General features: G+C 36.9%; 1 protein-coding gene and 1 long non-coding RNA gene across 2 annotated transcripts; one reads left to right on the top strand and one right to left on the bottom strand.

Moving 5' to 3' along the window:
- Nucleotides 1-3,962: 3,962 nt before the first annotated feature.
- Nucleotides 3,963-6,112, bottom strand: LOC135797430 (pneumococcal serine-rich repeat protein-like). Its single transcript, XM_065309795.1, has 2 exons — nt 6,049-6,112; nt 3,963-5,989 (listed from the first exon to the last, which is right to left on the bottom strand). The coding sequence occupies exons 1-2, from the start codon at nt 6,110-6,112 to the stop codon at nt 3,963-3,965; spliced, it is 2,091 nt and encodes a 696-aa protein (XP_065165867.1).
- Nucleotides 6,113-10,983: 4,871 nt separating this feature from the next.
- LOC135797121 (uncharacterized) lies at nt 10,984-12,225 on the top strand. Its single transcript, XR_010549458.1, has 2 exons — nt 10,984-11,159; nt 11,219-12,225. It is a non-coding gene; the product is annotated as an uncharacterized lncRNA (long non-coding RNA).
- The last annotated feature ends 6,134 nt before the right edge of the window (nt 12,226-18,359 follow it).

Below are 18,359 nucleotides of genomic sequence, written 5' to 3'. Positions count from 1 at the left end.
ATTTATGAATTGTTGGACTGGTTGGATTGTTGGATGTACTCGACGGGGTGAGATATTCAATATCGTGCATGCGCGCCCTTCTCCCGCTTCGGGGGCAGATGCTGCCCCTTATAAATATGCAAATATGCAAATCCCACGTATGCAGCCCGCCGAGCTCGCCTGCGATTCGGACAGACAGTTTAGCGTTGTTGTTTTTGCGATATGTATGTGTATGTGCGCGCGCGCGCGTGCGAGCTTTTGTTTTTCTGCACACGTTCGTCGGCACGCGACACATTACGCCGGCGTGTAATGGCCGCCGTTGCGCGCTCACACTAACGCACATAACCAAACAAATGCACTGCTCGTTTAACTCCTCGTACAAATGCGTTTATGTCGGATTTAAATCGATGATTAAAAACAGTTTTGCATACAATTTTCACCGACAAACAAACAATGCAAAAGAAAAAAAAGGGAAAATATTTATATATGAAATAAAAATAAAACTAAAACACATACACATTGTTTTTATTTATCGTGTATTTTTTTTATTTATACAAGAATGTTGTTTCTTTATGATTTCGGTGACAAAATGGAGTGGTTCACTTCCGGCACGAGAGTATATCAAATTTCGTGGAAGAGCGCCAGGTTATTCGACACAACCCTCCTTCCCCTTAAAATAAACCCACCCTTCATCATTCTTCCAGCTCGTGTTCATGTTTGAGTAACAAGATCACAATAACAACGCGATGTCACCGGCTATGTTTTACATACGTTTGAAAGAATATACAATGTGGTTAAGTTGCATTAAGATTCCGAATGAAATAAAATGATCAGGTTTTCCGGTTATGCGCGGTTTTTGCATGCAAATCTAAAAGTCAAATACGCACCTGGGAAATAAAGCAATTGGCAAATCGGCTACTGGCGCACCAATGTAGTACGTGCTTAAATTATGCCCGGAAGTGGTGCGGGTCATTTCCCAATCGGATGATAAATTTTTCCGTGCGCGACGTTCGCTTTTCTTACCTCGTGTAACGGTCATAAAAGCATTCCTTTTACTAAAAAATCACGATTATATAAAATCGTTTCATTTATAGTCAATAACGGTACCAGTCAGAACTTAGAACCGCCCCGACAAGAAAATAAATCCGAAAATATTTACGACCGCATGTCATTACAACGATAACATCACGAAACCGCAGCGCAAACATCAGCGGTGGAAAAAAAAATGACAAGCATAAAACAAAAGGAGACAGAGACGAAAACAATTACGCGCATCGCGAGTGCATGCACAGGAAAAATATTTTCCGGTTTTCCGGTTTTCCGGTTTTCAATAAAACATCAGCTATTTTAATGCAACCAACACGCATTAAACAAAATATGTAGAATAACAACAGATTTAGTCTTATTTTTTACATTTCCGGTTTTCCGGTGTTTCATTAAAAGCAAATATTTACACATGCCACATACATGTTATGATATAAGCAGTATTTTAATCACGAACGCAATCTAATTAAAATCAGTCGTAGATCAAATTCGCTGCGCACATTCCGGAAGTGCTTGCCGCGGCAGCTGGCGGGTTATCCGTGTATCGCACGCAAATATCTCGCAGTAATACCGCATTAAACAGATATGCTACAAGTTTAACGAGAGGGATTAGTCGCATTAGGCGCATAAGCAGCAAAACAATGAACTGGCAAGTTGTCAAAACGCAGGATGAGATCCGGCGCGCGCGTGTTCCACATAATTGCATGCGGCGTCCTTCGCGCATTTCCCCTTCTTCTTGGGGGAAAGTTTTGTCACATTAATTGTGTTCGTGTGGTGCGCTACCGCGAAGAATCTTAATATGCAAACGACGCGGAAAAACGTCACATGTTATACTACATTGTATTTTATATTATGGTAGATTTTGCATAGGATTTTAACCAGGGTGATTTTAATACAAAATATACGAATTAATTATTTTTTAATTTTTTGGATTTTTAATGAGGTCATAATTTTGAAAAAATATCAAAATTTGATTTATAGGGAGGAGAAAGGGTTATAAAGTACTATAGCGCCATCTGAATTTGAATTATACAACTATTTTATCAATAAATCCGTATATAAACTTTCATCCCTTATTTAAGACCCTTTAAGATATATTTTCGTAACAAAAAGTAGCCTATTTTATTTTCCTTAGTCTAAACTATCTCTAAACTAAAATTTGTAAAAATTACTTTACTGGTTATTGCTCCAAAGCGAAACAAACAAACAAATAAACACATTTATGGTCTCAGTAGTGATTTTCTATATACAATATGTCTAAAAATTAAAATTTTTGATTTCTCTTGAAACAGTGTGTATATAAAATTTGTTGTGCATATAATTGACGTGCCGGTTGAAGACACAAAAAGAGAAGTCCTGGAAATCGAATAAAAAAAATATGCCGTTGTGACAACGCTGTCATGTCGTCACGAACGCGGTGCGCCATGGGGCTAAGCACCGTCCGGCACGGTTCTGGGGGTGGAGGAGAATAGGGTGGTCGTCGCATGTCGCACGGAAACGTTGTTATCGACTCTAGAGACTAGACAGACAAAACTTGTGATTTGTTTTCTTTTTAAATTCCAATCTTTGATTGTCCACCATATTACTACTACTCTCAACAGCACTCAAATTAGGTTAAGTTAAATTCACCATCCAAAGGAGGAATAATGCGAGACTGATTTGTTTATAATCTCATTGCACGTCCGTGAATATTTAATCGTTTTTCGCTCGAAGCCGGCGAACGCGTGTCAACATATGATTGTCGTCGCGTGATGATCGATTGCCGTGACGTCGCATTACCCGACCAACCCCTATACGCCCACGCTCGGAAAACTTACGGCCACCTAACGGCAAAATTCCGGAATATTCATGCACTAAATGCACTCAAATATTTATTATATCAACTCGCGTTTGCGCTGCTGTCATGCATCACCGGAAATATTTGTGAAATATGGAATTCCAAACGAAATAACCCGAATAATACTCGTTACTACAAGCTTTATTACATTTTTTTATCGCTGCGCGAATTGAACGTAAACAATTTTTGACGAGTGATGATTAAATGTGCAAATTGCTGCAATCAACAAAAATGCATTTTGATATTTTGTTGAGTCTAGTAACACTTTGTGAATTTATTTTTTTTATTATGTAGAATAAAATATTCTATTCTTTTGAGTGTGGAGAATATTGTTATGTCAACCTAATGCTACTTGTTACGTTCTTTTCGGCTAGCGGCCGGTTTTTACTTGTTACATTCAAATTTCGAATGCAGAGCGTGCGTGACGCGCGCCAACGACTTGAACTCGAAGGCGCGTTTACTGTCTGCGAGGTTATTTTATTTCCGCTGCCGCGCGCGTCTTTTTTTGTATTTTTCATTTTTATATATATACACATACACCGAATTTACATTCCGCCATTTTTACATATTTCTATCTTTTCTGTCATGTAATCGCACAAGTCGAAAAAATATTGTACGTGTAGGAAAAAAATTTAAGAGTTGGTTAACATTTTTTTCTCTGGGTTAAATGTAGGTGGTAGTACATTTGTGGATTTTTTGCTTTTGGGATGATTTTTTTTTTGCGCCGCGCGACAATTTCGCATTCGCGCGGCGTTGGCGTAGCGCGTCGACGAATTCGAAATGAAGATGTGCACACGCCCGTTGCCACCCCCTGCGCCGCCACCCAGCGCCCCATAGAGCGCGTGCGAATCGATAAGCCGATGTGTTGATGTAGTGAAGTGCTGATGTGTTTCGCGTACGTGAATGTCGACTCGAACGACGAGCCAGACAGTGAAATATGTTCCACTTGCGGCGGTTACTGATTTTCCATCAAACTGATTTTCCTCAAAGCCAACTCACAAACACTTTGTATACATGTATTCAATGGGTGTTATAATTTTTAATGGTCATTCATATATTGATTGGGAAGTTATATTCCATACATTGTTATTGTTATTTGTTATTAGAAATGACCGTGTCCCTTATTGGTTTTGATCAATCCAGCGGAAGCCCCAAAAGCACCAAATTGTTTAGTGCCCAAAGAGGAAGCAGATTGTGAAGAGCTGGAGCTTGAAGATGAGCTGGAACTACTTGAGGAAGAAGAAGATGATGCTTCTTGATTGAAAGCTGATCCTCCAGCAGCGGAACTAGCTCCAAAAGCAGAAGCACCAAAGGCGCCTGTAGAACCACCATGGATTCCGTGTAAACCTGCTCCAAAACCAACATGTCCACCTGCGTTATTCAATAAACCGAATGATGTACCATGAAGACCTGTGTGTCCAGTGTGGGCTATTCCTGTGGGACCTCCATGACCACCATGGATGGCAAAGGTATCAGTGGATCCGTGAAGACCATGCAGTCCATGTAACCCAGTCAAACCATGAACACCTGCAAAACCTTGAATTCCATTACCATGGGTGTTATGCAAGTCTAGGTTAAGTCCATTGTGCACTCCATGTCCAAAACCAATTCCACTACCTCCATGGCCAGTCTGTGCGAATCCGAATGTTCCTACTTGACCTCCGGCAAAGCCTCCCATTGAGGAGGATGAGGAGGAAGATGATGAAGATGAGGATGATTGACTGGATTGGCTTGATTGGCTTGAGGATGATGAAGAAGAAGCTGAAGATGTTTGAATACCGGTTTCAATTCCAGCTGCATCATGACCAACAGTGATGGAACCCACGTTGATGGAATGGATGTTATCACCGTTGTCAGCTACACCATGGACTTCTTGTACTTTGATGACTCCGGTAACATCACCAGTGTCTAAATTGGTTGCAGCAGAGGATGAAGCGTCATAGGTGGCAGCGTCATGTGTTGAAGCAGAAGCAGATGCAGATGAACCAGAAGTGGCACTGGCATCAAATGTGGTTGAACCAGCTGAGGCTGATGCAGATGCACTTCCTTCGATGTTATCAGGAATGATAAGACCTGTATAATATTTATCTCCGGTAGTCACACTGACATCATGAGCATGACCATGACCGTGACTATGTTCATGATCATGTCCTACTTCAACAGCACCAGTAATGTAGGAGTCTCCATGAGTGGAAGCACTAGCAGCAGCAGCAGATGAACTGGAAGCATCGTAGTTGGAAGAAGCAGAAGACGCAGATGAAGCTGATGAAGAGGATCCTGCTTCAAATTCTGTTGCAGCAGATGCAGCTGCGGAATTGTCAGCAATTATAGCACCAGTGTAATATTTATCTTTGTGATCATGTCCATGACCATGATGACCATGACCATGTTCATGCCCATGTCCATGTCCATGACTATCGTGTTCTACATAACCTTCTCCACGACTTGCTTCACCATAAACTGATGATCCAGAAACAGCTGCAGAACTAGCTTCTTCAAAATTTGAAGAAGAAGAAGACGAAGCAGATGAAGCTGATGAAGAAGAAGCAGAAGCAGCAGTTTCAAATCCACTTGCAGCTGCTGCCGCAGAAGCACCTTCCACTTCAAGACCAGTACGAACATGACCATGACCATGGGATCCATGACCACCATGACCTTCATAAGTAGCACCTTCCAAAACAGCAGCCGACGCAACAGCACCTGCTGTATAACCAGAAGAAGACGAAGAAGAAGATTCAGAAGCTTCGGAAGCAGATGAAGAAGAAGACATAGAAGAACTTGAAGAAGAAGAAGCAGCAGCTCCTTCATAACCAGAAGCTCCAGCTACACGACCACTCTCCGCAGTAAGGTAGGCTGTACCAGATGCACCTCCAATGGAGTCATAACCCACATTGGACCCATGAACACCAACGGCCGATGCAGCAGCCCCTGCTGAATAACCTCCATTGCTCGAAAACGAAGAAGAAGACGACGAAGACGAGGAACTTTCAGATTTAGAAGACTCCGATGCAGATGAAGCAGATGACGAAGACGATGATACTGCAGCTGCTGAAGAACCGGAAGTAGCTACACCATCAACATAAACCGGAGAAACCTTATACGAGTTGTAAGTCTCTTTATGTTCAGCGTCTAAAAAAACATTTTTTATAAAATACATGACACCTAACATGTAACTAAATGTAACTTACGATGATGAGGAAGACCACTAATCAATACAACGTTCACCAGCACGATCGCAACGAAAAACTTCATTTCGGCGCCGTTGGAGGACAAAACAATCAAAACAAGTGGAGTTTTGATGGATTGCTTGTTAAACAATGTCTAACTCAAACAAATTTCGGTGCGCTGTTTTTATACCACAAAATTATGGAAAGTTAATTGATTGATAAATTACTAATCAATTTATCTCATTAAATACCTATTAGAAGAACTAGAAAACTTTGTTGTGGTCATAATTTCTTGGGATTGGTTTATTTTTAGGAAAGTAATTAAGATACGTGTGAGTCATTAATTAATCCGGTATCTTTTAATTTGTCTACTTTGTTTTACGTTTGAATTATATAGAATGTTATCTATTAAGTGATTAATGATTTAAGTAATCTCATTAGTAAATGATTAAAAGTAGTTTTGGTGGGTTTTGGAACTAGCTGCGCTATCTGTAGGCAAGCGGTGTAGCAGGAATGTGAAAGTAGCTGCTAGCAAGGTTTCCTGCTACGAGTATAAATTGCTATAGAGTTGTCTTCAAGTAAATTTTATTCACGTTAGGTGTCGCTACATACATGAAATGAAAATAAATAAACAATTTTTTTCTTTTTAATATTTTATTAAAACGATCCGAATATTTATTTACTTACCATTTCAATAAATTGTTTTAAATAGATATTATTTATTTTTTCAAATTTAAAATTTTATAATTTAAAATCATTTATTTTTGATTTCTTTTCATGCATGCACCGTAGCAGAAGAAAAATTCCCGGTTGCGTTTTATCGTGATGTATTTTTTTGTTCATTTTAGTTGTGTATGCGCCTTTTGTTCTCGCCCGCGAATTCTAAAGCTTTTATTTCGTCGAGCGTACAACGACGTCGGAAGGTGGAAAAAGTTTAGAACGCACCGCGAGAGCTGCATCGATCCCTGATTGCTCGTATAATGCGGCATTCCCATACGAATGTACCGAGAACCGAGTCTGGAGTAAATACAACACAAAACACACCCCCGCAGCGTGGCGCAATCCCGACTGTGCACTAAAATAATAAAAGTTTACCGGAATTGAAGCGAATGTGAACTGAAAACTGCTAGCTCGAGAGGTACGAGTGGAACTGGAAAAAAACTAAACGGAAATAGCGCAAATAAACATGCATTCAAGAGGTGCATTTTTATTATTGCGCCGTTAAATTTATTTTTAATAATTTTCAATTGTCATAACTGCAAATGTATCAAAACTTGGATATAAATGTGTAATATCACTTAAGATAACTTTTTTTTAGTATTTTTCTTTTAAATTTGTCTTTTTTGGTCTAAAAACAATTTTTTTCATAAAAAAAATGCAAAAATCAACAAAAAAATTATTTTATTGATAAATAATTAAATTATTTATAAAATGCTAAATATTATTTAAATTATCAATTATTTACTCACCAAATTATTATTTTTTTATAAATTTAATCTTTATCAATGTCTTCCCAATTTTATTTTAAATTTTTTATCTTTTAAATAAGTTTCTATCAATTTTTTAAAAAGTTGGAACTCAAAACATTTTTTCTCAATTCTTTTCTTATTTCCTGATGTCTTCATGAGTCGTCCAGCCGACCGCGATTGCAGACCGTTCCGCGCGTTATCTGGTAATCCTGCGCTGTCGTTGAATTTTTACGGCTTCGCGCCGCCGCCGGCGCCGTTGATGAACGAGGACATTACGCGCGGTGCGCGTCCTCAGCACATTTCCTATCAAATGTGGCGTAAAACTTAAATATTTCATTAGATTTTTAAGCACCTTTGCCGCTGCTTGCCGGCTGCGCGTGTCACGGTCCGCTTTACGAGGTGACACATTCGGCGCGTCCTTACGGCCCCCGCGGGCGCCGTAACGTCCTGCGGGAGCGCGCGCGAATCCTGTTATTGCCGCGCTTGCCGCTCGTTATCCGTTATCGTTATGTCGCTGCCATTACAAACTGCAGAGATATGTCATCATTACCTTCATTACGAGCCACGCTTTTATCCTGCGACTTGAGATCACTAAAAGAATCAAAAATTTGAATTTTTAAAAGGATTCAGGTTTTGGTTAGACTTAAATATCATTTAATTATAGTAAAATATTTATTATAATAAAAAACTTGTGAAGAAATAATGAAATTAACGATTTTTATTTGAAAAAAAATAAATTTTTGAAAATTTTGGATTTTATTCGAGTTTTTCTTTTAAATTTTAAAATATTTCATGTGTTTTATTAAAAATAATTTAAATAATTTATAAAATAAACGAAATAAATAATAAAACACTAAAAAACATTTTATTTATAAATTAAACTCACATAAATAAAAAAATTTAAAAAAAATTTTTTATTTCTCAAAATAATTTGTAAAAATTTATTAAATATTAATTTTACAACGTGTAACAAGTACAGAATAAATAACAAACCAATACATAATAAATATCTATTATAACATTGATCGTCAAATGTAATCATGAATTAATCACCACTTCCAACCGTAAACATTTCCGAATGCGTTCATCGAAACTTTAACAACCCGAACAATAAAAACGCACACGCGATGTAGTAGTAATGTCGGATTCGTGTTCGCAGGATAATGCGACAGGAGCGTAAACTCAATTACATGCAACGATAAATTCCACCGGCGAATCCCAAGCCGCCGAAATAGAAATAAAATTTATCGCCGTAAAAAACTTTAAAATAATTAAGTTTCCGGCAAAGTCTACCAGCGAGATCATTAAATGTAAGTCGCTCGCTTTTATTTTTGAGGTGACAGGCAAAAGTCCGGCCGGTCGTATTAATCACTAACTTTCGCGCAGCCGGGCCAACTTTTTCGAAAGTTTTTAATTGCAGCGATGCAAATGAAGCGCAACGAAAAGTTTCACATTTTTTCTCGCACCGATGTAGGGTTAGGTGATGGTGGTTTTTTTTTTCGTTTCGTTTCTCTAGCCGTGGGGATTTAATATTCCATTTCTGCTTTTGGGGGAAAAAATCGGGTCGCGATTGAAATTCCACGCGAGTCTTTCGCCCGCTTGTTATCGGGATCATGTTCGACTCCGGGACTCTAAATTAGACCGACGCGTTCTTAATCGCGTCTCGTTTGCTTTGCATGCGCTCCACGTGCGACACGTATAAATTCCTTGAATCAATAAAAATCCTCTTCGTTTTTTTTTCTCAAAAAAAAAATAAAAATGAATTTATATAAATTACTAGTGGAGAATAGTGTTTAGTTTAATATTTTAAGCGTGAGTAATTAATAAAATTCACCCAAAGGACACGTCTGGACGTACGCGCCCATTGATCACTCCCAACGACCGGGAGGCGGCAGGTCGTTCGTTAGCTGATTGGTGATTTGTAGCTCGTCGTAAATTCGCGCCACCTGAGACCCACTCGAGACGTTTCCGCTCTTCACGCACGCCGCGACGCAGGTTGACCCTCATCCCAACCTTCCCCGGAAGTTTAATATCGCCGACGACGAAGTGCATTCTTTTCCGGGCATGACAATTTCGCTCGCGTAATTAAAATCGCGCGACTAATTTACGACCTACTCACTCACACATTCTATGTGATTTTATTTCTTAATCTATACATGCAAAGACACAAGATTGAATAGGGTTGTAATGTTTTAATTACAATTCCGGAAATCGTGTACTATTCTAGTAGGAATCATGTTTTTATTAGGGTTTTTTTCGTTGTTCGGTTGTCTTTGAGCAATTTGCGTACAACGGTTGGTTTTGCGCCGCTGGCGCTGGGAAAATTGCACAAAGCAGAAAAGATGCTAGGGGATGATGTGGGAAGGGGGTACATGCCAGGAACATAAATGCCAATTTATATACTGTCATACTGTGAGAATGTACGGTAGGTTAAAGTGAGGAGTTTTAAGTTTTTATATATGGTGTGATAGAGGTTTTGAAACACTCTGTATATACATGTTGTAACTTTGGTTTGCTTTGCAGTCATGTACTTATGTTGACACTGCAGTTGGGGAAAGATTCCAAAGGATTTTTGAGATCACAAACTTTCAATGTTGATTTGTGATAGATTTGGATTTAATTCGGATAAAAAAAATATTAGCTGGTAATAGGAGGATGATTCATAATCCCTACTAATATTATAAATGCGAAGGTCCTGATGTTTATCATGCTTTCACGCAAAAACTACTTAACAGATCATCATGAAAATTTGTACACATATTCTTAGTGGTCCCCGAATGGTTATAGGCTACTTTTTACTTAATAAAAAAAATATTTTTTAAGTAAAATAAAGAAATTGTTTAGCCAATAATACCTCTGCATCTGGTTATTGGACTACTTTAACGCCATCTAGCATTCCAGCAATGAAGCTCAAACCTAAGTACTATTGTACCATCACACTGTATTATCACACTGTATTACCGACAGCTACGTCAACATCAAATCCAATTGACTACACTATGGAGACTGTACACTATACTTCCATAGACTATACTTTCACCCATTTTAAATTTCCCGCCATTCTACTTCATTGTTACTTCTTCTGTGACTACAGACGCGTACGGAAGCAACTTCATTGATTTCTAATATTTATTTGATGGATTCAACGCGAGCGAAGCCGCGAGATAAAGCTAGTTATTTATATATTATTAAATTCATATATTATTTCTTTAGATGATACAATTTGGTAAAATTTACACAAATTTAATATTTTCCAACCTTCAAAAACTAAATCAAGTCAAGTCAAAGAAATTATTTCCCAAAATGCTTAAAATTTTGAAAAAAAAAAAGGAAAAAAATACAAAACAAAATTTTTTCAAAATGTAAATGCAGTGTGACTAAGACCGGAAGTATCCACACCGATTAAATTGTTATCAAATGATTTAACATTACGATGCCTATAGAGTTGACTCATAGAATTACATTATACGATAGTGATTAGTCTTATTGCAAAACTACTGTTAGAGTTATAATTACTCATCCAGATATGATAAACCGCCTACCACTTTCGATAATTTATTTCCCTCACTGCCCATCCGTTATATGACAAATATAAAAACAAGAAACGTATTCAGTATAAAAATAATCATCCTTAACTAAAGTTGACTACACAGCTTTTAAATGGTAAGACAAATAATATTATTCTAACAATAATTTTTTTTTTAATAAATTTAAAATTTTAGGCTTATCACTATTTATATTATTTATTTGTGTTTGTTGTGATACCAATCACAACAAATGCCATGACATGTGAGGAATTATTGGAAAAGAAAGAATTTCTTTCTACTTTACTTCTTAAACCTCTCGGACACCTACAACATTTACATTTGACCGATAAATGTATGGAAGCAATTCAAAAGCAGCATGACTTACAGGATATAACAATTATATTTTATTATCTCACCGAGACACTGGTGTGTCAACTTCTACACATGAAGCCAAATCTAGTTAAATTAACACTGTATTATAATTCTTTAGAAAAGTTTAATCTTGGATGCTTGGATACAAATATTAAACTAAACTCTCTTGTGATTGAAGGAAATGCTAACCTTGAACTCATTGGACAGTCAATTGTAACAGAAAATATAGAAATATTTTATGCTGGTTATAATCATCTAAAGAAATGTCCTATTGGAAATGGTTGGTCTAGTCTGAAAGAAATAAGCTTGATTGGTAATGTTAATCTGCAATGGAATACAACGTTTCATGTTGGTGATTTTCCAAAGTTGAAAACTATCAATAAATTACCTAAAGATAAGTTTTTAAATAGCATTAATTATGTGGAATATATAGAAGAGGAATCTACGACATTTACTGAAGAATCAACTACTGATATCACAACTGATATCACTACTGATGTCATTACTGAAACCGCCGAACCTTTGCCAACTCTTATACCTAATGCTACAATTAATACAAATATTGATAAGATTAGTTTGGTTGTACATTTGCAGTATTTTATTTCTATTACTCTTATTTTTATATTATTTGCCATAATTGGATTAATTTTTTATATAGGATATAAATTAATTTTTAATCAATCCCGTGAAGAAACTACATCATTAAACCTTTTAAAATTATAAATTAAAAAAAAATTATCTAAATTTGATTTGTATAATTATTTTAATGTAATCATTCCATGTATCATTTTTTCTTTTATTGTAATAAAAAGTAGCTTGAGAAAAAAAAATTATTGTTAAATTTCTCTTAATAAGTTTAGTTGTAAAATTAATTTCTGTTTGACAGGTACAAATAATTTGTATGGAAAATAAAATAAATTTCTTTTTAGTTTCTTAAATTTAGTATCATTCTATTGTTTTTGACTTTAAGTGAGACTAGCACACATGAATTTATTTCCTAATTTTATTACAATTTAATTTAACTTTACCTTACATGTCTAACTTGCCTGAGAGACTATATATTTACCCCAGAAATAAATTAAAAATAATTCGTCGAATAAAAAAGTCAATACTTTTTTGTATACCAAAACAAAATCTTTTAAGTTTTTTTTTGCGTATTTATTCAGCGCAGGATTTGATCCAGCCCGCCGAAACGCAAGCGACGGAAAAAAATCACTCGATGTTTTCCAGCCAGGTTCAGTCCTCGGGTAATTTAACACTGTCACTCGAGCGGGCGGAGGAAAAAATTATTTCCCGGCAATTTGCGCAATTTCAGTCGCAACCGAGTTTGGAAAAAACACAACACATTAACAACACTTTTGAGGATAAAAAAATTATACCGCAGTATTTTTTTTTATTTTTCAAGGAAGTTGGTATTAAAGGAAAGTTTCATTTAAAATAAAATTGAAATTTTGAGGACAATATGTACATAATAAGGGTCAAAAAGACCAAAAAACAATATTTTTTTATATTCATCTTTAAAGCGTCAGTTTTCCATGTTTTGAGACACAAAAAGTGTTATATTAAACACGGATGATTAAGGTCGTGACTAAAGTACTTTAGTCACAGACTTTAGTCACGGGGAGGAGCTTTTGCATGCGCATTTGCCTATGGTGCAGCATAAGACCATATAAAATGCAAAATAAATATTTATATAAAAACATAAAAAAATAATCATAAATAAATAATAATTTAAAAATTTAAATTAAAAAAACTGAACAAACCCATCAAAACCCATAAAATTGGAAGGATGCAGAATTCATGAGGTGAATTCAATGGCAAGTATTTTTATCCACCGCCGCCGAACACGTGTTTTCCGGGATGAGTACAAAAGTTGCCCTCGAGATTAGAACGTTACACGATACATTACGTTTTATAAAGGACCTCGCCCTATCTCGGCGCTGTCTCTCCTTTCGTAGGGTCCCGCAGGACACGGAAGGCGAATACTCCGTGAGCGGGCTTGAAAGTGCCAACACTTTGGTGGTGCACAACCCCATTTGTATTTCCAATACATTAAATTGCACACTTTTATTCTCTTACCTCTCTGGAAATATTTAAATCAAGGATTATTTTTACCTTCACCATGAACACATTGTATATTTCTAGATATTTATATTTTACGTATATAAATTGGCATTTTATGTTCGTGGCATGAGTGAGCGTACTTTTTCGCTGGCTTCTCTGCATCTTTGTGCAATTTTCGTCGCGCGCAGCGCAGGTCCTGAAGGATCCCGCCATTGTACATCATCATAATGCACGCGTCGACCTACTGAGACGTTGCCGGAATTCTCCCGCGCACGCAAATTGCTCAAAGGCTGCGCGAACGCCGCCAGGGGTTGAAAACGAACCGATTGAGGTGCGATTCCTCCAAGGAGTTTTTGGTAAGAAAACCGGAAAACCGGAAATTCTCTTCAAATTCTCCAACAAATAAATTTAAAATCATTAGAATACAAATGATATTCTACTTCCGGTTATTTTGTACAAAACCGGAAATAAAAAAGTTTCCGGTTTGTGATCAATAGTCAATTATCGTAGGCATCGAAGCAAAATGCACACGGAATAACTATCTATCACGCCGGCGTTGTCCGCTTGGTTTTCAACACTCACACCTCCCTCCGCCGCCCCCCAATCTTATCTCAACGCGGCGCGATGGCTAATCGCGAGCATTTGTCACGCGTCCGACCGAAACTATTTTCCATCACGTCCGCCGAAAATTCATTCCCGATCGTGACACTCGCCATAGATTATCCCCTCAAGGACTTGCTTGTCCTGCCACCGGCGGCTTTACCTACTCGCCGGCCAGCGGCCACGACGAGTAATAAAACATATTCGGCATGAAATGTGTTATATTCGCCGAGGCGACTGCCGAAGTTGGCAAAAATCGAAAATAATTTCGCCCGGAGATGGAATTTCGATTCGGCGTCGCAGGAGGCGGCGCACTGGGGCGAATATTTACAAGCCGTTTAACTAACAGGAACACAATGGCCGGCGAATTGATGGTGGGCGGTGGCGGCGACGGACATTGCGAAGAAATTGCGAAATTCGGCAACGCCAAATGCATCCTGCATGCTGACATCCTGACATCCTTAAATTCAGGACTTTCAACGTGACAAAAATCTGAATCAACTTAAAATCCACTTTTATACTTATCCTCGCTGCAAAAAGGGAATTTTCACCTTGTGTACTGATAAGCGCTACTTGACTACAAGTCTTCATGATAAGGGTGAATCCTGTGCTTTAGGCCAAAGGATTTATTCAAAGGACGCAAAGGATAACTGAAGAAATTGTACAAAAGCTCAGCTTTAGTATAGTGTTAGAATCACAATGGACTGATGACATCTATTGATACATTTTATACTTTTGACAAAACACATTATACAGGGTGTTCAATAAAATTTAAAAATTGAAAATTTTGTTATTTTTAAAATTATATTTTTTAAATTTAAAAAGTTTTTATTTTAATAAAAATACAAAAAATTATAGTTAAAAGTTTTTAATTTTTAGATACAATATTAAATAATATACAGGGTGTTAATTTTTTTCTATTTTTCTAGAAATATTTTATTGTTAAGTAATGAAATAACTTTTAATCTCCGATAAATTTCAAAAATCTTGTTTTTCCTCTGTTCGAGTTTCTGTTTGAGCTCGTTAATTCAATTCTTTGTTAACTTTGTGCTGTTTTACTCAGCGAATGAGTGAAATAAAGCTGTAGCGAAGTGCTTCCTTATTGCGTTCGTTAGTCGTTAGTTAATTCACTTTGTTGCTCGCAGCAAACGAAACTTCTTCATCTTCTTTTTCGCAAATTCGCTTTGATGTTCGATCGCCAACTGCGCGATGCTATTTTCGATAACGAACAAAGTTATAAAGTTATCAGTCTGTTCTCTGCACAAATCAAACATGAAACTAAATAAATAAATATAAAAAAAAAAATTAATTAAAATTTTATAAAATCAATAAAAAAATCATCGTTTTTGTTTTGTAATAATAAAATTATTTTATAATGTTTTACTGGTGGTGACATATTGATCGAGTCCATCAGTCTGCGGTGGGAGCTGAGAATGTCACCTCTGCCGCCCCCAGAACGCGCGGAATGCAACAATCAGCCGGTAATGTCAAGCATTCAAACACTGAAACACCTTCTGCATTCCAGATCCCATCCCTAATTGAATACAATTCGATGAATTGACAAATAGTTAAATAAAATTCACCGGAAAAAAAACGAGTTCGGGTTTAAACTGTAGCGATTTATCATCGTCGAAGAATCGATTTGTTGGCAATTCGGCAATCAGCCTCGCAGGAGTTTAAAGGTTCAGGCTGCAAAATCCTTGAGCTTCGGCTTCGACGGGCCAGAAAATGTCCTTTCGGTAATAATTAATTCGACTCGATGGTGGCAGCGCGCTATCGATAACCGCGCACCCTTGTCATCCGCTCCGGGGGCGGCAGCGTGACACTTTAATAATTATTGAGGTGCGCGTGTAATCGAACCGAACATCCCGCCGGACCAAACCTAACGCAGCGCGTCTTAATCGCCGCCCATGGAAATTATCTTTATCGGTTCATTGCATGCGAAGGATTAAAATTTGAATTCATCAATATTTTCATAAAATACAATTTAGATTTATACTCAAAGCCAAAAAGGTATGAATATGTTAGGAGGGTATAAAATAACCACCCCAAAGAAAAACACAAAATGTCACCGAATGTAATCTCGCGCTGATGAGATTTAAAGCTTGCTAAACTGCACAAAACTGCGAGGGCTGTCAGCGAAAGTGTCAGGAAAATCTGGCCGAAACAGGATAATATCCTCAATGTCGGAAAATGAGCAGACGTAAACATTTACAGCAAAAAATGTTGATTTGATGATGATCGCACCTTTCCTTCACACAATTTATATTCATATTTATCACAGAAAAAAAACAAAAAAAATCAACGAAAAAAAAATTCAACATTTACTTACAATTCAAACCGGAAACTTTTCTAATTACATAAGTTTATAGTTTGTATGCGACGCGAACTTTTCTTTACATAAACTTCCCCTAACTGAAGAGTTCAATTTAATCAAGATGTACGAGTACAATAATCAAGTTTGAATAAATAATAAAATTGTGTCGCAATCATGAAATTAGAAACAGGCGACCGGAAGACGAATCGCAATTGAAATCGAACGCCTAAGCGACCGAAAATGTGATCGCGTCGGAATATTGCAGTCTCAATATCGGCGAGATAATGGAGATAATTGTAACACGCTTTTCCTTTAGTGAGCGCTCGCGCGCAGGAAGTGCGCTTCAATTAGTTGATTACGAAGTTTTCGTCTTCGCTTTTTGCACTTCTGAGCACGAGCTTTCAATTCAATTTCGATTTCGGATCGATTTCATTCGGAATTTAATTTCGTCGATTTCAAACGCATTTTCTTTATTATCATCTTGATACTAAATATTTTTTTAGTAAATGTTGTCAATTTATTTATTTATTTAAATGTTTATTTAGCTTTTCCCAAAAAAGACGATTACTTGAAGATTGCCTGACGATTGCTTGACGATTGTTGTTAATTGACGATTTTATAACAATTTTTTGACAAATTCTTGACGATTATGGTCAATTGTCAATTTTATGACGATTTGAAGACGATTGCAGGAAAATTACATGCAAAAAACACAAAAAAAAATTAAAAATTTGAAAAATTTGGGATTTTTTTATTTTATAACAAAAATAATAAGAAAATAATTCCAAACCATAATTTTCTAATTTTTCATTTATTTATTTTGCGAATAAAAACAATTTTGCAAGTAAAATACCAGTAGTAACCTGTCAAATTAACTTTAAACTTGTGATAGACTCTTTTGGAACTCGTCCGGTGTCCTTTATATCTAGCCGACTGCAATTCGTCCTGTTAGGTCCTGCTTGCCTCTGCGGGAGTATCCGCGATGTGACAGGAATTGCGTGCCTGGCATCGCGACAACTCCGCGTCCTGCGCTGCGTTTTCAGTGGATTCAGCACTTTTTTTTGCTTTCACATTTTTTCCACCAATTCTGCATGAAACACATGAAGCACACGAGGCGCATAAGAAACGTGGTTCCGGACAAATGCGCCTGAATGTCCTGAAAGTCCTGAATACTACCTTGAGCATCTTGCCCCATTACTCTAAATATCATTCAAGTGGAAATGAAGGTAATTTACTTTGATGTATAAAATATCCACGCAGGAAAAAATATTTATTGTGTCATTGAATCTTTAAGAATGTTTTTGTAAGTTTATGAAGCTTTTACGAGTAATAATTTTTAAAGTAATCGTTTTTAATTTTATTCTACTCCAAGGATTTGATTTAATTAAGTTGTCCTGAAGCCGGCGAGTCCTTGGAGGTTTTAATATTCTTTAATGCTCTTAATATTCCTTATACTTCTAATAATCTTTTTGTTCTTCGCATAAAGCGGAAAATATTCGAATTTGCTTTTTAATTAATTTTATTAAGACTGACATTATTTCGAAATTGAAAATCAATATATGCTAATTATATTTGACACAGAATCAAAATATATTAGCACATATAAAATAAATTAAATTTTACAATGAAAATTTTTAAGGTTAAATTTTTTTTAAACAAAAAATTATGTTGACATTCATTTGAATGTTTGTCGCAAACTTGTTGCATTTTAACGATGCTAATCGCATTAATCGTCGCGCGATTGTTTTAATTGAGCTTTCGCCGGCGGGCAGCTTTGGAAGTTTAGTTAGTTATTGCGTTTTAGCCGATTTAAGCTGCGGTCGGCGGGGCCGTGTGGGGGCCGAAGAGTTGCGCCTCGTTGAGGTTGACTCAATCAAAACTTTAGTACAGCTCGCATCGAAGTTTGCGTCGAAAACGCGTCGCTTATAACTCGTTGATTTTAATTATGCCGGCGACGCCTGCGACGTCCCGGAAAGACGCGAA

The sequence above is a fragment of the Atheta coriaria genome, unplaced genomic scaffold (genome assembly GCF_025399875.1).
Source record: "Atheta coriaria isolate IRGN ID8LTWV9N9 unplaced genomic scaffold, Caltech_Dcor_3.1 hic_scaffold_8_pilon, whole genome shotgun sequence".
Taxonomy (NCBI): domain Eukaryota; kingdom Metazoa; phylum Arthropoda; class Insecta; order Coleoptera; family Staphylinidae; genus Dalotia; species Dalotia coriaria.
Note: the sequence above shows the minus strand (reverse complement) of the source record. Positions and strands in the feature narration are given on the sequence as shown.